The sequence below is a fragment of the Doryrhamphus excisus genome, linkage group LG3, assembly GCF_037039965.1.
Source record: "Doryrhamphus excisus strain RoL-2023G ecotype Guam linkage group LG3, RoL_Dexc_Guam_v1.1, whole genome shotgun sequence".
In the NCBI taxonomy this organism is placed as follows: domain Eukaryota; kingdom Metazoa; phylum Chordata; class Actinopteri; order Syngnathiformes; family Syngnathidae; genus Doryrhamphus; species Doryrhamphus excisus.
In genome coordinates, this window is record NC_136359.1 from 21,840,447 (window position 1) to 21,863,147 (window position 22,701).

Consider the following 22,701-nt stretch of genomic DNA (forward strand, 5'->3'; position numbering starts at 1 on the left):
ATAAAAAAAAAATAAATAATGTTCGTATATTAACCAGCTGAATTGAGTTTAACGTGATTGACTGATGCATGATTGATACGAAACGTGCAAAAAATGTCCGCAAAAGCGACTTCCTCTACCGGAATAAAGGCTGCTTGAACATTAGAGACGCTTGCAGCGGAGGCTCCACCTTTTATAGCGGTCCAGTGACCTCACCAATGGGGCTGGATTTGAAGGGTGGGATTTCCAGGCTTTTCACACAGAGCTGTTCCTGCCTCCAAGGATCTCTGCACAGATTTGGACTGATTGTACCTGTAATAGCACCAGAAAATCCACATTGGATCTTCTTTTTTTTCCCATGTAATTCCAAGCGGGATAAACAATTAAGGAATGTGGACATTACAGAATGCCCACCAGCGCTGGAAAGAGATTTAAACCCACCAAATACATCCCAGTGTCCACAGCCGCCACTCTCCTTGTGGGATCGACCACTTTATTTTTCGTTTTCACGTAAGTTGCACATTTAGTCTCCTCATTTGTGCGTGTGCATGTCGGGATTGTGTGTGTGTGGATCGATGCGGCTACGAGGTGGCTTTGCAAAACCTCCCCCAGGGGAGCATTCAGCGTGTGTGTGTGTGTGTGTGTGTGTGTGTGTATACGGGAGGTAAAGTTGCTATAAAGCCGTGCAAGTTGAAGGGGGAGCAGCCATCGAACAAGAGCTCCATGTTCTGTTAGGCCTCGCAAAACTCACAAAAGCTGCTTCTTTTCATCTGCTGCTTGAAGTGAAAGTGTTGGATTTCCTCAGAAGGTTACTATGGAAAGTCATAATAATTCTCCCCAAAGCATTAGCCCATTATGCTAAATCTAAAGATTGTGTTTATTTGGAGGATACTAATTGTTTGGAAAACTATTGTGCTTTAACTAATCCGGACCAACAGGTCAGTATAAGGAGGCTGCATTGGATGATACCATCTCAGCATCACTATCACCCTAAGTCACCCCCCCCCCAATCTTTGCTTATATACAGTACTGTATCTGGCATTGCTTGTATGTGACTATATGAAACCAGCACCATCATATTTATCTTATGGTGGTGTCATTTGCAGTGGTGCATCATAATAAGAGCTGTTGTCTTGTCATGGAATGGTAATGGTTTTATTTCATTTGAACATGCATCAGATTACAATTGAATGCATCACATAATCAGTTCACAGTTCCACATATCCAAAAGGAGTAGGAAGAAGCAAAGCTTATTAAATCCTACCCCTCCATCTGGTACATTTACAATCAGTAACTGTTACATATGTTCACTTCCTGCTTTCCTAATATAATTTTTTTTAATTTATTTTATTAATTTTAGTTTTATTTAATGTATTTTTTTGTTTTGTTTTATTTTTCTGTCAAGTACCAAAGTACAAGGTGATATGAGCATCCAATGACATAATGGGTACCATAGTAAGTGTCAATATAGTGATATGTATAGCACATCATGACTGGTTCAAGACTCTTCATCCTTGTATTTAGCAAACATCAACTGCTTGTATTGTTTCTTGAATTGGCTCATCGTTGTGCATTGTTTGATTTCCTTACTCAATCCATTCCATAGTTTGATTCCACATACTGAAATGCTATGGCTTTTTAACGTAGTCCTAGCATATAAGTGTTTCAAATTTTGTTCTTCCCTGATATCATATTTCTCCTCTCTTGTAGAGAAGTATTGGATGACATTTTTTGGTAATTGGTTATTTTTAGCCTTATGTATTATTTTAGCTGTTTGAAGATGAACTATATCAGCAAGTTGAAGTATTTGTGATTTTAGAAATAAGGAGTTACTATGTTCTTTGTAGGCGGCATTATGAATTATCCTTACTGGCCTTTTTTGGCGGTCATTCAGCGAGTGAAGATTGCTTTTATAGTTATTACCCCATATTTCCACACAATAAGTAAGATATGGTAGAATGGATCCAAACTCGTGCAAACCTCCCATGGACGGCATATGTGTGCTAATAAATCAACTAGTTAAATTGGATTACTTCCTGCATCCATTGTTGGGTGCTTCCAATGATATATTTTTTCCTCTAAGAAGGCATCTCATCTTAATTCAAATAATGGCTGCTGTGAGTAATGATTTGTGTGTATTTGAGTTTGTTGGGTGTAGGAACAAACTGAACAAGCTTGATCCGCACCCCTGCTGTTTGGGCACTCTTTAAGGTCAACGCTTGAGACTGAAGTAAGCATATGGTGTTTGCGGCTTGTGCAGGTAGGTTGGATTGCGTCTTTAAAAGTCCTAGCAGCCGCTTGGTGTGTTGTCTTTGCATAGACACACACAGCATCATTTGCAAGCAGATTTGGCAGGAATGTGCTGTGATTTTTAATTTGCATTGAAAACGCAGCAACGTACTGTAGTAGCTCAAATGTGTCCACAAAGGTTCATCCCCACAGCAGATGGTTCAAGGTTGAGGATTAAGACTTTACTTGGTTGCTCCTTCATTTTACAGTAAAAGGCCAAGAGGATTGAGTGAAGCATAATGGAACTCCCTGGGGAGCAGGACACGTTCAAACTAGGCCATGTCTCACTATTGTCAAACACACACGAGAGTCCTTTATGTTTATACCACACCAGCCATGTCTTTAATAAGCTTCATATTCATAAAACAGCTACAGTGTAGCATTTTTCATGTGACAAATGAAGAAGTAAATAAGTAAGAAATAAGAATAAAAGAAGATGCATGCAGCACAGTATATGGTAGAGCTCCATTTTTTTGCTGTGGATACATAATGTCGGCATAAAGCACGTATCGGAAATTGGCAATACCACCAGCTAACTAGTTACCCTCTCCAATTAACTTATTTGAAACTGGGTGTCAAACAGTTGGGAAGACAAAATTTTGAAGCCAACAACCTACCACTTCCACACTGAACGAGAGGATAACCGTTTTTTCACTTGATCAGCCATGGCATGTTGGCTCGGATATGCAGTCTCCATGCAGTGTGGAAATAATCTAATGTGTCTCATCAATGTAACATTACTTAGGAATTACCAGAATACTACATATAATTTGTCTTTCAATATTTCAGGTTTTGGCACGTTGTGGCAGTGATATTAACACCTTACTCTTTAACACCACCTTTCCATTTTAGTTATTTATTGAATTCAATATTGTTTCTCACATCAGTAACCCAAAATGGAGCCAAAGTGCCTCTATTTTGATAAAGAAGGTGAGAAACGCTATGGAAGATGTTGATCTTGCTGCAACATCGGGTCTTTGGGAACTGTCAGGTCTTCAATGAAATTAAAAGTAACCTTAAATATTGTTTTTTTTTTCCTTTCATACATCATTTATATACATTTTGAATTGTTTTCTGCATATAATACTATCATTATGACACTATAAAAATGTGTTTTGTGTAAATATTTTGGAGTGTCAACTGCTGATGACATCATCAGGGGGGTGTGACCTAGCTGATTTCCGGTTTCGGTTGGCCATTTTGTTAGCAAGCTAAAGATTCTAACATAACGTTTTGTGATTAAAAATACATTATATTGTGCGCTAGCTGGAAATGTATGCAAATCAAGGTAATATTTTGGTGTAAATATTTGACGTTAACCAACAAACCGAGGTTCCACCGTATAAGCATTTGCTATCTTACAGTGTGTTTGGCTTTAACAGCTTGTGTTTGACAATCAGATTAAATTAAAACACATTAGGGAAAAGATTTGATTATAATGCCACAGCATGACAACAACATGTTGGTAAAAAGCTGTCATGGATTAACCGGGATAATACAGTATTGTGTTTGATTCCGGTGCCAACTCGTGAATCCCACTTGCTAATGTTGTTGTAGCTTCACAACCACAAAAAAACTACTGCAGAATTACTATTAGCATATACCTGCAAGTATAGACACATAGAATAGACACACGTGGTTAAATGAATGACGACTGTGAATGCATCACATAAACAAAACCTGTTCAGCAATCCTTGCAGTATGGTGCTGAATTATGAGAGAGGTAGTGAGTGTTGGCATGCGGTACCAGTCAAACTCCAGCCAAGCTGTGGAGGAGTGCAGGCCTGACCGGAATCTAATCTCCGGCTTCCACATCTGTTTCCTTCTTTTCAACATGCGTCCATTCAGTCATGCTTCATTCAGATCCTAGAGAAAGCATTGTTTGGCCCTGAAGCTCTTGTGGGGATTTCCTATCTTTCAGCTTGTCCGTCATGTCAGTTGATAGAAAAGGATGGAGTGATTATTGTGCGGCATCACCGCATTGTGCGTCCCCTATTTTCAGTCTTATTTGGAGTCCATTGATGATGTATTTTGCAAAAGGTTGCTGCTGTCATCAATTACTTACATGAGTGACGATGGCATTAATTGATTGGTACGTTCTCTTCTGTTGCATTACTGTAAATTATGTGAGTTAGTTGATTACTTGGAGTCCTTGTGTTGATTTTGCAGAAGGTTGGTGTTGTCATCAATTACTTATGTGATGGGGCTCACATTAATTAAATAGCATGTTCTATTCTGCTGTATTACTGCAATTTCTATAGCCACGTTTACATGAGGAATTTATTTTTTTTTCCCGAATGACCTTTCCGAAAGCAATGGTATATATGGAAAGGAATATTCCAATGGCGTGTCTAAATGCGGCGCTATAATCAACCAGAATAGTCAATGGGGCATGCGCAGTAAAGCGGAAACACCAACATCACGTGATACCGACTTCCTGGAGTTTTTCTTTTACTTACTCCGTATTTCCAGTTTTTCCTTCGTCCAGTCTTGAAATTTAGTTTGAATCAAAAACAAACTTTCCTTAGCAGTCCAGTGCCGATTGCTTGCCTCCATTTTTTTAAAAATCAAAGAACATCTGGAGCTGCGTGTTACGTCATATCTCAGCATTCGCTGAAAGAACGCACCCGGGAACAGGAAAAGATAAAGTTCAATCTTGCTAATATTTTATAATTAAGCTCGGCACATGTTTTATATAGATATGTATTTTCTTTTTGAATAAAAGTGGACTTGTGAATGGCGTATAGAAGGGTTTAGATTCTGTTCCACAGATGGCGCTAATGCACATGAACGCTGCTTGCCAACCGCCAATAAACAACAGAAGAAGAAAAACACCACGAAGAAGAACGCAGTCTGACAACTTTCCGATTGAGCGGGTACAAGATACCTCAATCGGATTGGGGAAAGGAATATTCCACCCCTGGGAATCCCATTACATATTCATTCGGATTGGCACTTTTCTTTCGGAATGAGGTGTACGTATACAAAGGTTACATTCTTTCCATTTGAGCAAATAATCTGAATTGAATTGGACTATTTAGGTCCATGTAAACGTGGCTTATGACTTTGTGGATTATTTCCAGTCTTTTTTGGAGTCGTTCCAATTGGATATTTTGTGCAAGGTTACCTGAATTAGACCTGCATGAATTAAATGCCACATCTTTATTACTCACGGATGAGCAAGCGTGCTGTGGGTTTGACTCTTGGATAATTTTGAGTCTTTGTATATCATTTATATAATGTATTGTCAGTTATTAAGCACCAGTCGTTCTATTACTCTGCTATCTGGTTTCAAGGCCACCTCTTCCAATTGTGCTTAACAGGGGAAGCCAAACGTATAGTGCTTCAGGTGGTAAGTGGGCTCAGGCATTGAGTATGTTCTAAGATTAAGACTTAATTTACTTTAGTTTAGTACTTTTCTTTAGTTTAAACATAGTTTTACTGCAAAAATCCTTTTAGAAATACTTGTTTGGGTTTGTTCTGCTTAACAGCCTATTAGTAACCTATTTGCTCAGATGTAATGTCTTTCCACTGACAAAACCGTTCCTGCATGAGGACTGGGTTTCATCATAACTTCTCTGGTGATTTGTATGATGAATGATCTGTAGATGAATGATGGATGAACAGTAGTGAAAACGCCAGATACTGACTAACCAGTCATACAGTCTATACATAGCATCTGTACAGTTCATGCAAAAAGCCAGGACCGGGAGACAAATGCAATCCTCACTTACATGAAATTAGAAGGTCTTGTGTTTTGAGATTGTAGTCTTTCATTCCTGCACATATAATATTAATTGAAGGTCTTGAGTAGAAACCGAATCCTTTGCTCATTGAATCTGATCTGTGTCCTATTTGGTAAACACCCTTGAAATTAAAACGTCCTCACTGTTACGTATTAATGTCCATTAACGTTGTTTACTTCCTCCTGTGTAATGTTGGTGGTTGTGGAGATCTTTGTGTTTGACAAGGTGAATTAATTGTTTGGTTGAGGTGGGGGTTCCTATTCTTTGTATAGACGACTACTTAGGAATCGTTGCATGAACCGTTGATATTATAAACTCACCCATTCATAAAACCACCAGAATGATGACGATGTATCTGGTTAGTGGAGATAACGGCTATACTATGTGTTCTTACAGAGTATGAAACGGGTGGCAGCCTGCTTTAGCATGGTGTCGTCTTTGTCAGATTAGATAACAATGTAATTTCCTTAGATGATCCTTATCCATCACCAAATGACAGTCATAATCATGTTTCATATGTTTGTGTATTTTTAGAGTTTCTCGTCCTTCTGATTGTTTGTACTTCAGGATTCTGAGAGTCCTTATCATGAATCACATGTGTAGGCAAGACTTAAGGAAAACCGATGAGAATAGGTATGTGGTTATTTGGCCTCATCCACCAATGAGTCATCTCAAATAGTTAAGGAATAATTTGCTAAATTGATATTGGCTGTGAGTTTCAGACACATTTCTGTTTGTCCTGTGTGTGGGTTTAATGGGTTTATGAATGGGCTGCATGGAGCAGAGGCGTTCATCAAGGAATGGTATGTCCATGGTGTGTCTCAGAGGAATGGTTGTAGGATTTGTTTTTAGGACCAAAAAAAAAATATTTTTTTTTTTAATTTTTTTTTTTTTCAGAGGAATACAAATCCTACAACCATAGGATTCCTCTGGAAAAAAAAATACATTTATTTTTTTTTCAGAGGAATGGTTGTAGGATTTGTTTTTAGGACTATATATATATATATATATATATATATATTTTTTTTTTTTTCATTTAATTTTTTTCAGAGGAATGGTTGTAGGATTTGGTTTTAGGACAAAAAAAAAATATGTATATATATATATATATAATTTATTTATTTTTCTTCCGGAGGAATGGTTGTGGGATTTGTTTTTAGGACAAAAATATGAAAAATAAATAAATAAAAATATATACATTTTAAATATTACAATTATTACAATTTTATTTATTTATTTATTTATTTATTTATTTATTTATTTATTTATTTATTTATCCTAAAAACAAATCCTACAACCATTCCTCTGAGACATTCCAGACTAGTTTGTTAGGTACACTGCACAATAACAGAGTGTTAATTTTTTTTTAAATAAAACTAAATATATATATTTAATTTTTTTTAACACTCTTGTTATTTTGCAGTGTGTCTAACAAACTAGTCTGTTTGCCCGCCTGTCATTCAGTGGAATGGAGTGCCTGAACAAAATTGATTTTGACTGACTTTCTGGAATTTAAAACAACAGTTCCACGTCATTGCCATTGCCTGAGCATCATTTGTTTCGCAGTCCTGGATGATGTCATGTTTTATTCATGGGTGATCCGTTATCTCTTGGCCTACAAAATGATACCACACAAAGCCATCCTGAAGCAAGGCTCAACTAGCAGCAGGCTTCTGGCAAAGATGCGGAACAGTCACAGCTCTCTAGCTCTGTAGATGCTAGTAAGTGGAAGAAGCCCAGCAAGACGGTCTAATATCTTTTCCAGTTGTCATGTCTGTCACTGTCAGATCCTCTTCCTGCCACTTTATGTTGTGTTTACCAGTACACTGTATCAACGCCAAATGCAGATTACAAGTTGCTTTGATGAAGGTGTGATTCCGCTTTGATTAAAGTCCCATTACTATGAGTAACTACAGTATGACTTTTGTGACCAACCAGCATTGGAAATTTGGATCTTGAGCTGGGTTATGATCAAATGTTGGTTTCCTCCTGCAGAGGACGTGATGTTGAGGTTCAGAGTTGAGTTTTAGATTCAGTAGCCTGTGTTTTTATTGGGAAATATTGTGGCAGGTGTGAGATCATTAAAACCCCCAATAGAAGTCAGTTGTTTTGGGGATGAAGGCTGGTGATTGTGTGTCTCACTCAACATTCAAGTAACATTGCTGGTGTTTTATTTTATTTTATGCTTGAAAATGCTTAATTTAGACCAGGGTTCTCAAACTAGTAGTAAATAAATATAATAATAATAATAATAATAAAATGGCAAATAATAAAAACTTAAGAAACCACATATAGTTGGTGGGTAGACAAATTATTTTTTTTCAGATTAAAATGAACAAAGCATTATTAGAGCCCTGTAGACATGACAAAACACGACTATAGTCACATTTATACTCTTTTTATTTACAACATATTGCGCAACTGCAGGGTTTTGAGACACATGCTAACTCGCAAACTAGAGAGCTAGCAACCTAAACGGTAGCCTTCAAGTTATTTCCTTTAAACTTAAATTGCCAAAAACTTACCACTTCCACACGGATAGGGAGGATAACTATTAACAGTTATTTAACCTTTAACATGAACATTAATCAAACGTAATAATTTTTCTGGGTACATGATACCATACAGCATCCATATCAAACTTGCGCCGGCCGCACTAACATTAAACTTTCATATCAAGGCGGGGGCCTCAAACTAGTGTCTTGCGGGCCACATCTGGTCCGCGGGCCGTGTGTTTGAGACCAAAAATAGGTAACATGAATTAACATCAACACTAAATATGCATATGTTTTGACTAATAATAGGCCATATTCAACCACAAAATTGAATCTTTTTTTTAAAATTAATATATTTTTGAAAAAAAAACAGGATCGAGTAAAGCCACAAATTGACGACAGTACATCCAATTATATCCAATATCTGTTGGCTCCGTTGATTATAGCGCCACATATAGACACGCCATTGGAATATTCCTTTCTATGTATACCATTGCTTTTGGAAAGGTCATTCAGAAAGATTCCATTCAGGAAAAAAAAAAAAAAAAACTCCACATGTAAACGTGGCTATTGTAACGCCATAGTCACATTAAGTGTATCCATGGAGTCCGTGCACTGTGCTGTGTGAGTGAAAAGTGCAGGAAAGTCCATGGAGGTGCTTTCCTCACTAGCATGTCCAATAGGCAAGGGCCACCTGGAAAGTGTCTTCTCGGGGAACATGTGGAAATAATTTTGACTTCCAGCCTCTCCCTCTTTGGTCTGCATCCACCCTGTTCCCCCACCCCTTTGCTGTTTTTGCTGGAAGCCTGGCACTAGGTAGTAGTGACTCTACATCCATAGACCCCCCTACTGCATACCTCCCAAGGTGTCTGCGGTAGGAAGAATAAGCTCTTAGTGTTTATGAGGGTGAGGCTGTGTCTGTTTTTTTTTTTTTGGTTTTTTTTGTCACAGGCAAATATAGACTGTGTGATCATCAGGGAAGGTCGACTTTGACACTTTTTGAAGTGGGTGCTTTTTGATGTGAATGAGCGGTTACTGCAACCAAATTTGTCGTTTTTTTTCAGCTGTGCAGTGAAGTTCAACCACAAAGTAATTACTTCAGACTAATCCAGTCATTTATATTACTGCCCCCTTTATTCTGGTATACGATTAAACTTGATTAACTACATATTTGAAGAACTGTACAATATTTTTGTCTTGAAGCTTGCAAATGCATTCTTGCAAATGATTTGAATACGATTTATTACATCTGGCAACTATCTGAATGGCAACAAATGCAATTCAATCAGAGCCTACAAACATTTAGATTTACAGCTGCTCATTCTTCCAAAAGTGATCCCCCGAGAGGAGATTTTGGTTTCATTTGTGGTATTATATGTTTCCGTTTTGGGTTCAAGATGAGGCTTTTTGAAAAAGTACATGTCATCACCACATAGATGTACAGTAGGGTGCATCAAAAAACACAATTATTGAATTTTGATATGGCTGGGTACTAAAAATGTTCCAATATATGTAGAAACAACACATACAAAATATTTTTCCAATACATGATTATTTATTTTTGTGGAATAAAGTGGTGAACAGTTCAATGGTCGCCATGGAGATTTGAGGTGATCTTTATGTTTTTGTTGGTATTTATACTCCTATTACATATTACTAGCAAATTTGCGGTTTTGTCTTTGTAATTTGAATGATTTGTAGTCATATTTATATTATTAATTAGTGCTCATTGCCTCTACTGTAGCTAACATTAGCTAGCTACAGTTTGCTAATGACAGTTAGCTAATAGCTAAGCAAGCCTAACATCAACAACAGTAATATAGAGTAGACAGTATTGCTGATGCCTCATATTTATTGAGAGTAGTACTGTAGTCCTACATAGGTATGAATGTGAGTGTGAATGGTTGTTTGTCTATATGTGCCCTGTGATTGGCTGGCGACCAGTCCAGGGTGTACCCCGCCTCTCAATGACATAATAATGATTAGTGATGTCCCCGATCCACATCATTTGGCTTCCGATTCGATCCGATTTTGGTTGCCGATCCTGTAACGATGCTTTTTCTAAGAAATGTTGTTACAAACGTGAATGTGCAAACTTTAAGATGGTTATGTAAATAGCTCTTCAAAGCATTAAAAATAATGCAAACACAAAAACGACCAATTATAATAAATTAGAAAATGTAGTGTTACATATATTATTTGGATTATCTACAAATATAGTGAAATACAGTATAGTACTAACTAAAGCTACAGTGGAATGACATAATAGCAAATAATCTCAATCACCCTGATCTGAATAATTGTTATTTAGCATGTTCTTAATATTTTAATAATTACATGTATCGTGTCAATACATCTTATCCTGCAATACCAAAATGTACTTTCAACGTCAGTATAAATAGCACAATTCTGGCTCCATTGAGTGACAGTTAGACCTCTGCTCTATTCTACTCGATTAGTTGATGCCATTTTAAATGCTCCGATAAATCAACCTAAGTTCAAAGAACCAATTGATAACTTTCCACTGGCGATTATTCATGTTCTGTCTGAATGCACATATTGATGTGTGAAAATAATCACCGGCTGTCTGCTAACCTTCTCACAATGAGCTTGTGCTGCTGGTCATAACAAGACCACAGCAACACAATGTGTGTTGACATGGCCTGGTGTTGAGGAATTTTCTCATTCTAATTATAAAGACAACAAAGACTCTGTGAATGATATGTAGTACACAGGGATCTGGTCAATAGAGCAGTGTGCTTTTGGCTCTCAAACCAAAACGTACTCTAACCGAATCACATTTTCCCATAAGAAATAATGTAAATCTAATTTAGCCAAAAATGTTCATACAAGCAATTTCAATTTATGAATGAACATTAACATCACTTTTACCCTAATCAAAGACTTTCAGTAGTGTTTCTCACCACTTGTATTGAATTGCTGATACTTGAATCTTTTTTGGCTCCATGGCAGATTATTTTGCCGCCATGAAAGAACTAGTTAACCACTGATTAATGTCATATACAGGTGATGGATCTCCTGTTTACTTTACGTTACAAACACAGCTAATAAGTGTATTAATAAGATAACCAGACTTATGTCATTTTGTACTTTAACTGGGAACAGTGTGTAAACTGAGGTGTATGCTAACCAAGGTTCCATTGTAGTTAGTAGATATTTTAGTTGATATTGTGACATATCTTTGAGTTTGCGACGCTATCATTACCATTGGTAAAACATTGTAAGTTTCCCTAGAATCCCACCCCCAGTCAGGGTTCGATTCCTCCTGACTACATGACCTACATGAAGGTCCAGTAAAGCATGTCTTATCTCCGTCATGGTAAGAATGTTTTCACTTTGTTTTGTTTTTCATATCTCAGGGGATTTTAGTGTTTTTTTATAAATCCCACCCACAAACATCAATTATCCACTCAGTGCTTAGCAACTGTAACTAGGCATGCATTCCGAGCTTTAATTGCCTCTGCATGGAAGGTGGAAGGGCCTTTTTCGTGCAGGAGTAGGCGAATTAGGTGATTGTGACATATCCTCGAGAAGAGCACGTGACTGGGAAGATGAAATACCATTTCAGAAAATTTACTGGTTTAAAACCAATCATCCGCGCTCCTTTTTCATGTTTTCTATACAAGCCTGAAGCCGAACACATTATGTACTTGCCAGAGTCTGCAGCCACACAGTGTCATTGCCACGCCACAGCACCACTTTAGTCCAAATTAGCATCTTAGCGGGGGCCTTGAGCCGACTTGCACACGACAGCCATCTACTTCAGTGACCATTACACCCAGTTAGTTAAAAAAAAACATTAAACCAGTTCATTGACTTTGCATTCAAACACTCCTCTACAGGAGTCCAACACCACATTTGTATATTAAAGATGATAAAACCAGTCCAATATAGTAGGTCAGTACTATATATCAGCTTGGTGTGTGTGGACATTTAGTCACCCTACACCAGGGACTCAAACATGCGGCCTGCGGGCCAAATGTGGCCCACAGGACACTAGTTTGAGGCCCCCGCCTTGATATGAAAGTTTAATGTTAGTGCACAAGTTTGATATGGATGCTGTATGGTATCATGTACCCAGAAAAAAAATATTACGTTTGATTAATGTTCATGTCAAAGGTTAAATAACTGTTAATAGTTATCCTCCCTATCCGTGTGGAAGTGGTAAGTTTTTGGCTATTTAAGTTTAAAGGAAATAACTTGAAGGCTACCGTTTAGGTCGCTAGCTCTCTAGTTTGCGAGTTAGCATGTGTCTCAAGACCCTGCAGTTGCGCAATATGTTGTAAATAAAAAGAGTATAAATGTGACTATAGTCGTGTTTTGTCATGTCTACAGGGCTCTAATAATGCTTTGTTCATTTTAATCAGAAAAAAATAATTTGTCTACCCACCAACTATATGTGGTTATTAAGTTTTTATTATTTGTCGTTTTATTATTATATTTATTTATTACTGATTGATTTTCTTTATTCTTGATTTGTTTATTTTTCATCTTATTTTGTGTAGAAAAATAAAAAGTAAGATATTTGATATTTTTAATTTTTTTTTGTTTTTAATAAATGCGTTTTTTGGGGGTTTTTTTTGATGCGGGCCAGTCTCACCCAGACCCGAGCTCCAGTGGCCCCCAAGTAAATTGAGTTTGAGACCCCTGCCCTACACTGATTACTCTGCTCAGTATTTAGTTGGTATCCAACTCTACTTCAGCGTCATTAATAATGCAGCAGGTATCATCGGCATTTTTCACATTGCACCATGAGTAAGAGGGCTCTTACCATCACTGACAAACATTCAGGGTATCATGAACATCTCTCAACCTGATTTATCGATCTTTATTAGTCAGCTCTTTTTCCACTCTCAACCTGCACGCACTTCTTTGTGCGGATGTCTGCCAACATCATGCCGTACTCTTCCACTCTTCCATCTCTATCTCTCTTTGTATTTTTTGTTGTGTTGTAAACATGCAAATTGTTGTTAAAATGCTTGCAGCTCAGCACTGCTGTCTCCAAGCTGAGTGAAGACCCTACAGGAGAGCAGGTCGGTTGAAGTTGTTGCTTCAAATGTCAGGTCTTAGCTTCGGCTCGTGCTGGCAGTGACGGAGGAAGGGTTGTTGTTGTTGTTGTTGTTGTTGTTGTTGTTGTTGTGTCTATTGAAGGCAGAAAAAAGTACAACCCTTCAGCTGGAGGGGTTGCAGGGAATGTGACAGCAGCTGCAAACACTTCCAAGCCGCATGGGTTGAGGTGTGATGGCAGCTGGGAGACAAGTACCCAGAGGCTTAGGTCAGATCCACACAAGCAGGTGTATTTTTAAAACCTACAGTGGGACCTTGGGTAGCATCATTTATTTGTTCCAGAAAAAAATCTAAATCCAATTTATCCGTTTCAAAAATATTCATGTATTATTATTGTGTCATAATCGTGAAGACCCGGGATCGAATCTTCACTTGGGCATTTCTGTGTGGCGTTTCCTCCCACATTCCAAAAACATGCTAGGTTAATTGTGTGATTAAATGTGATCTTTGTCAAAATCACACAGATGAAAAACAATGTCTGCTTTAACTAAAACCGCCCAAACATTTGTAGGTTTTCATATTTTAATGAGAAGGCTGCACGGCGGTCTAGTGGCTAGCATGCAGACCTCACAGCTAAGAGACCAGGATTCAATTCCACCCTCGGCCATCTCTGTATGCAGTTTGCATGTTCTCCCCGTGCATGCGTGGGTTTTCTCCGGGTACTCCGGTTTCCTCCCACATTCCAAAAACATGCTAGGTTAATTGGTGACTCCAAATTGTCCATAGGTATGAATGTGAGTGTGGATGGTTGTTTGTCTATATGTGCCCTGTGATTGGCTGGCAACCAGTCCAGGGTGTACCCCGCCTCTCGCCCGAAGTCAGCTGGGATAGGATTTCTTTAAAATTGACATTTTAAAGAAAAATGACAATTTTAACACATCAGCCACCGTCTCTCTTTAATTGCTATTATTCGCTCACAACAAAAGTTTGCTCACTGAGTTGACTCTCTGGATAATTTCCTCACAGAATTGTACACCATGCGCTCAACCTCGTCAAAGAGCTAGAAAAGGATCAAGACTGTCAGAGGACACAATGTCATTTCATTTTAACCCTAACCCTCAATGCTAGCAAACTAGCATTCAATATTAATAATGGGAATATTTTCATAGTTAAAGCAATTAAAAACCTGTTTATTATTTTGTAAACCATAATAATAATAATTAGAGCTCTGTAGAATTGAAATAACATCCATATAGCCACCTTTACACTCCTATGATTACTACCACTTCCACATGGAAAGGGAGTCAAACTTTTTTTCCCACTATGTTATGCCAGACGTGCCATGGCTAACTCAATACAATACGTATTCAATATGTTTTGACCAATAGGCCATAGTCAACCGCGAAACAGTGACCATTTATTAACTGCTAAAAAAAAAATACACGAGTTAGGGCGAGATGTTCAAACCACCAAGTGGTGAGGAATGATGGTGTTGCTGTACACAAGTACAAAAAAACAAGAAAATGTGTGTGTGTGTGTGTGTAGGCATTACCATGCTGCCTCGACCATCACAGATATAAATTATAGCATCTGTTTTACATTCCCAAGGCCTGCCATGATGTTATGTCACATCAACCTTAGCAAATGTGTCTGTCACAGCAGTCTACCTAGTGTAAAATCTTTATGATGCATAATTTAGTATGGTCACAAGGAAGAGGAACAGGAGGAACACACCGATTGCGTAGATATGCAGAAATAAAGGGGACTTCAATCACTTTTTCACACAGGAACATGTAGCTTTGTATTTTTTTTGTCCCTATAATAATAATAAAAAGCTTAATTCAATGACATTTTTTTTATGTTTAATAACCTGTAATATTTGTTTGACAACATGTGAAAAAATAGGAAATATACATCACTTGCATCCAAAGATCCACTGTTAGATCCTTAGAATGTTTACTCGCCCTTACAATATGCAAATGCTAACCTATTCAAACCAAATACATCATCTAAATACGATATAAACTGTTGGAATAATTGCCATATCTGTCAATATTTGCATTTGAAAAGAAAGGGGACATTTCTCGGAAAATAAAGGGAATTTCTTCCATCCAAGAAATGCAGTAAATGTCACTGTACTTCAAATGTAAATGAGGATTATGTGTACGTTAGAGACTTAAGGTCATCTTAACCGCGACATCATTCATGTCACAACTCTTCTATTCTAATATTTAATACTTCGTACCGCCGTGAATCACTTTAACATCTGTCTGCCAATTATTATGGTGATCACACCTCATAACGTTTACGCTTTGCTTCATTTTCCGTGCCATCGTCATTGTTTCCAGCAGTAGCTGAAGGATGTTTTCAGTCTCCAAACAACAAGCAGACATAAGCAATGAGTCATTAATGAGTCACATATTTTCATGATTTCTACAGTGAGAAACACCAACACGGCGCTAAAGTCAGAAATGTATCACATATATACCATAATGTATATGTTTCATTTGGCATTTACTGCTTTGTTTTCATTGTATTCCATGGATTGTTTTTTTTTTATTCAAAATGTCAATTTCCTCTGATTTCAGCACTCAAATGTGAATATTTTTAAATTTTCTTTATCATTGCATTTTAGGCACACTGAGATATTCACACACATCGTGCAAGGTTTGACTTTGGCAAAAAATATTTTGCGGACCAAACCACTAACTGTAACCAAATCTGCAACCAAACTCTAACCTATTACTCAATCAATCAAACAAGCTTCAGATTAATTGAGTGAGAAAATAATTAGTTGCAGCTCTCCACCTCATTTTCGTGGTAAACATTTTATCATCTATCTATCATCTAACATACTGTATTCTCATTCATTCATTCATGCATTTTCTACCGCTTATCCTCACGACATGACAAAACACGACTATAATCACATTTATACTTTTTTTTTAATTTACAACATATTGCGCAACTGCAGGGTCTCGAGACACATGCTAACTCGCAAACTAGAGAGCTAGCGACCTAAACGGTAGCCTTCAAGTTATTTCCTTTAAAGTTAAATAGCCAAAAACTTACCACTTCCACACGGATAGGGAGGATAACTATTAACAGTTATTTAACCTTTAACATGAACATGAACATTAATCAAACGTAATAATTTTTTCTCGGTACATGATACCATACAGCATCCATATCAAACTTGTGCACTAACATTAAACTTTCATATCAAGGCGAGGGGGCCTCAAACTAGTGTCCTGCGGGCCACATTTGGCAATATTTGGCCACAATATTGCACGTGGAGCTTGACCAGATATTGCACAGTGAATGGAGTATGGAGTAAATATACTGAATATAAAAAAACAAAGTATTGCACCGATGTACATAGCGGTGTCGGTAATGGTTTTATTTCATTTGAACATGCATCAGATTACAATTGAATGCATCACATAATCAGTTCACAGTTCCACATGTCCAAAAGGAGTAGGAAGAAGCAAAGCTTATTAAATCCTACCCCTCCATCTGGTACTTTTACAATCAGTAACTGTTACATTTGTTCACTTCCTGCTTTCCAAAATACATTTTTTTTTGTTTTTTTTTAATAATGCACCTCGTAACAAAGTACAAGGTGATATGAGCATCCAATGACATAATGGGTACCATAGTAAGTGTCAATATAGTGATATATTTAGCACATCATGACTGGTCAAGAGTATTTTATTTGCTCTAACAACGGAGTGTATGTAGTTTATGAAGTCATTCTACTTTGTGGAACCAATTAATTGCAGTAAAAAAGGTATTAAATGTGATATTACTTATTGTAGTATGCACAATTGTCATTGTTAGTGTTTTTCTTAATGCTGTATGTAAGTGAAGTATTATTTGCAGTAACAAGTGTTGGCATTTCCACTTGTTCCACTAAGCTCAATACTAGCGGTTTGCCGTCCCTTCAGCTCTTGTCATCTGTCAAACATCATTACAAAGACTGACATGTCCTCAGCTCTTCCACTTTGTCTCCGGGCCAAGATAGAGCAAAAGTCTCTAAATTGACCATAAGGACCACTAGCTGAGTACAGCCGAATATTTTTTCCACTGTTGTCCTTATCTGCACCGCATGCAAACCCCTTAAAGCACGACGAGAGCGGCCACGCCGGGTTCCTCGTGTGCGAGCAGGCGACAAAAGCCACCATTCAAGCACTTCACTGTGTTCATTTACAATCTGCTCTCCATATTGCCGGACCAAGTGGTGACTGATGATCACCGAGGCCTATTTTTAACTCTCCCACTCCACCGTAACTGGAGCACAGCGCTGAACGCTCATTGAAATGAGTTACAAAGCTCGACTCAGGAGGTACAGTAGTAGTCCATCTGCAACTACACACGTTCGCTCGGTATTTCTTCTCAACTGGCTTTCATATGCACTTTTTAATAACTTCCTGCCGGACTTTTCAAAGCTTGTGCTGGCAGCGGAACGTCTGAATCTCCATCTGTCAGCATGCATGTTCACAATTTAGCTACATAACACTGGCTGGTCACAATATTAGGTACACGTTATCAAATAGATTTGCATTTTCAGCCTTAAAAAGATAATAGTATGTATAGTTATGTATGTGTAGACTTAATTCTGGATGTGCAGAACTGCTGTTTTTTATATTCTGGTTGTGCTATTTACTAATGGAGAAGTGTCATGTCAATAATAAAATTAAACCTGTTAACTGTTAAGATTAAGATTAAGATATGCCTTTATTCGTCCCTCAGTGGGGAAATTTGTAATAACATAATAACATTAACAATAATAACATTAATAACATTAACAATAATGTTAATAACATTAACAATTAAACCTCATTTTTTGTACACCCCAGTTTTCGTTGAATTTTTTTGCTCAAATTTTGTAGTTTTTGTATAATGTCTCGTTTTTTTAAAACAATATTGCATGTCAAAAATTAGTCTGTTGTGCATGAATTTCACACCAACAATTCCATCCATTCATCATTTATAATTATTTTGCTTTTTTTCTGTACTAGAATTCATTCATTCATTTATTTTCTACTGCTTATCCTCACCAGGGTCGCGTGGGGTGCTGGAGCCTATCCCAGCTGTCTTGGAGCAAGAGGCGGGGTACTGGTGGCCAGCCAATCACAGGGCACATATAGACAAACAACCATTCACACTCACATTCATACCTATGGACAATTAACCTAGCATGTTTTTGGAATGTTGGAGGAAACCAGAGTACCCGGAGAAAACCCACATGCAAACTCCACACCGAGGGTGGAATTGAACTGGGGTCTCCTAGCTGTGAGGTCTGCGTGCAAACCACTCGACCACCGTGCATCCCTGAACAAGAATTATTCTCTATAAAATGTATTTTGTAACAGTTTCAGTGGATTTTAATGATTTTCTAGGCTGCACGGTGGATGAGTGGGTATCAAGCAGGCCACACAGTGAGGAGACCCAGGTTCGATTCCCCCCTCAGGCATCTCTCATGCGTGGATTTTCATGCTAGGTTAATTGGCGACTCCAAATTGTCCATAGGTATGAATGTGAGTGTGAATGGTTGTTTGTCTATATGTGCCCTCGCCCGAAGACAGCTGGGATAGGCTCCAGCATGCCCTGCAACCCTTGTGAGGTTAAGTGGTAGAAAATGAATGAATGAATGAATTTTGAGATTTTGGGTTCGATTCCCCGCTCTGGCATCTTCCGGTTTCTGCAGCCAGATCCAGTAGATTGACCTACGGAGGCAATTTTGCACTAATCCGCACATCTTGATTGATTTGATACTGTGAGTTGTCCTCCCCTTGTCTATGATAGGTCAGCTTGGGCGACCTGGTTGTGCTGTGACCCGTCACAGTGAGTGGGACAGATGGGCTTGGCCTAAGTGGGGAAGGTGACTCAGCTTATGGCACCTGGGCTTGTAGAAGGCTTCGTGCTCCTGAATCTGTGCACACGCGCTTGCATGCTGATCTCCTAATGTAGGCTGAGGACAGATCAGTCTCAGCCAGATGGACTAAATTAGTGAATGTCAACCTATTCATGTGGTTTACCTTTCCCTTGCATGCTTTGTTTGCCTGTTTCAGCACATGCAGTGAAAAAAAAATCATCTTTTTTTCAGGTTTTTGGTAGCCTATCACGACTTAACTCTTCAAATTTCATATTGATATATAACAATTTTATTGTTTTATAGTTGAACACGGCCGATTATTTGTCCAAAAGTATGCACATTTACATAAATTGTACATTTTTCTGGCCTAAATTAAGTGTTTTCATGAATAACAAGCATAAAACATGGATAAATGAAAAAAAAAAATAAGGCATTCAGAAGACGCATTCAAAGACACATTGTGATATGTGGTATTCTACACTGGTCACTTGGGGTCATTATGTTACATTATCTTACAATGATCTTTTAGATTATCAAAATAAGTCTATATTATGTCTTACTTTGCGTTATTATGTCTACTGTTTTGGGTAAGATGAGCGTAAAGGTGACTGCGGGGTTGCTATTACTTGACAAGAGGGCTCTAATGTTAAAAACCACATTTAAATATTCTATTTATAAACAAGGAGTCTTACTTTGTGGAAATTCAGTTATCACCGTCTGTCTGGAACCAATTCACTGTGATAAACAACATATTACTCTATCAGTTAAATCATTATTTTATTACGTTTCTATTTTTTAATGATGAAATTTCTTTACTTTCCCAACTGTGCAGGAGGGAGTAAGTTCTGTCATGATTGATATTCTATTTCATATCTGGACTTCTCGTCTTATTTTGTAAAGTTTAAATTGGATCAAATCTTCAGTGTGGTACATTTTCAAAGCTGAGACAGAAGTCCCGAACACACTGTAAAAAAAATGTGTCAAGACACTGGCAACATAATCATAACGATCATCAACACAGTGCTTTTTTTGATGGAGTTTGACTTCTAAATAACCCACCATGGGGCCAAAGAAAGGTGCATAAAGGAGGGAAACGCTACTGACTTCAATATTGCCAGGATCTACAAGAAGTCCACATCATTCATTTTCTACACCCTGGACTGGTCGCCAGCCAATCACAGGGCACATATAGACAAACAACCATTCACACTCACATTCATACTTATGGACAATTTGGAGTCGCTAATTAACCTAGCATGTTTTTGGAATGTGGGAGGAAACCGGAGTACCCGGAGAAAACCCACGCATGCACGGGGAGAACATGCAAACTCCACACAGAGATGGCCGAGGGTGGAATTGAACCCTGGTCTCCTAGCTGTGAGGTCTGTACGCTAACCACTCGACCGCCGTGCAGCCCGATTGGATTAAAGTGAACTCTCTTCCTGCCTATTTGGAGGCGGGAGATGACGTAAACAGAAATGCATGAACATTGCAATATATATTTTCATTTATTTTGTGTGATTTCATGAATTTATTTATTATTTTGCCAGGCCCTGTGCACATGAAAACAAAAAATCTTGCCACCTTTTAATCTCCTGGGACCTTTGTCACATGAGATCTTGTGACACCCCCAGTAAAATCACATAAACTAATTTGATTGGGGAAGTAGGGCTGCAAAAAACATGACGATCTCGAGTCAAACCAACGTGCAATCTCATTTCTAAATGACAACAAGTCTTTTGAGTTTACTTAACGAGCTAAAGCAAAATAGATGGGATAACACTGCCACCATTGACGAGGGGTATGCTCCAGAGAACATGCTAATGGTAATGGTTTTATTTCATTTGAACATGCATCAGATTACAATTGAATGCATCACATAATCAGTTCACAGTTCCACATGTCCAAAAGGAGTAGGAAGAAGCAAAGCTTATTAAATCCTACCCCTCCATCTGGTACTTTTACAACCAGTAACTGTTACATTTGTTCACTTCCTGCTTTTCCTAATATAGTTTAAGTTGTTTTTTTATTTATATATATTTTTTTGTACGAGGTGATATGACCATACATGGCAAGAAATTGAGTATCATCTTGATGTACTTTGGCCAACTAATGGAGTTCATATACTTTATATGTGTACTAACTGAGATACACAGATCTGTCTACTAAAAATTATTGTTAGTGATATATTTTACGGGCACCCTGTATATTGACTGTGAATGTAATGTATGTGGGCTCAGCATACACCTGAACACACCTGGCCCAAGTCATGCTTTAACAACACACACACACACACACACATACTCTAGCGGCTGATGATCATGGAAATATCATGGAAACTTGACACCGCTGTGCAAGTCATTCAATAACAGAAAAACTCAGCAGGTTGGAACATTTTCCTTTCCTTGCCTACTTGAGGTGTATTGTGTATTGAAGCCATCACTTCAACTCTGCTAGGCAAAACCCAGCACTTAAAAGCTAAAATCTAAGCGGACTTTATTCCCAACATGACAATGGCGGCGTTGTGTTACGTCTGCCAACTCACACATTTCAATGGGAAATAGTTGGAACCGTTTTTTAAGTGTTTTTGTTCCATTGATCCCGTAGGGCAAAGGTGAGTTTTAAGCCGAAGCAGTCAGCTTTGAGGGGGGGAGGGGAAAGTTGAGTGTGATTCTTTTTTGTATTTCCATCCAAATATGGTCATTTAAGATGACTTGTACTGCTTCCCATACATCATCACCAATTAATGTATTACTTTTGTAATTTATTGGACAGTTTATTTCTATGACCGACATGTACAATGTATATATTTAATAAACTGTAAATTGTTTTCAAAATGATCCTACATATGACCGTAAAAGCTGCTTTCACATCAATATCGAGAAGGTGTGCGAGTCATGAACGAGTCGACTAAAATTCACATTTCTTAAGAAATAGGGACTGATGAATACTCTTCTCCGTTGCCAGTTAACATGTCCCTAATAGTGCAAACTGCTCAGCTTGCCACTTCCACTGACTCACAGGTACTCAAAGAAGACTTGAGTTTCACTGAATCATGGGTACATGTTCAAGTCACTGACTCACGGGTGACTGACAAAGACTCATGACTCAACAGTACTTGATAAAGAGTGGCGTTTCAATAACGTATGAGTCGATGAAGACTCAAGTTTCACTGACTCACAGGTGCTCGGCAAAGACTAGATTTTCATTGATTTACGGGTGACTGACAAAGACTCGAGTGCCATGACTCGAGTACTCGATAAAGAGTGCCGTTTCAATAAAGTAT

General features: G+C 38.0%; 1 protein-coding gene across 2 annotated transcripts in view; it reads left to right on the top strand.

Moving 5' to 3' along the window:
* Positions 1 to 22,701, top strand: part of zdhhc8b (zDHHC palmitoyltransferase 8b) — a 64,022-nt gene that overhangs the window by 1,168 nt on the left and 40,153 nt on the right. The window contains exon 1 of one of the 2 annotated variants that reach the window (XM_058072045.2): positions 142 to 489. The exons of the other annotated variant lie outside the window; for it this stretch is intronic. Within the exon in view, the coding sequence (XP_057928028.2) occupies positions 386 to 489 (104 nt within the window). The 5' untranslated portion in view covers positions 142 to 385. Of the gene's footprint in view, positions 1 to 141; positions 490 to 22,701 lie in introns of those variants that run through there. 2 annotated transcript variants of the gene reach the window in all.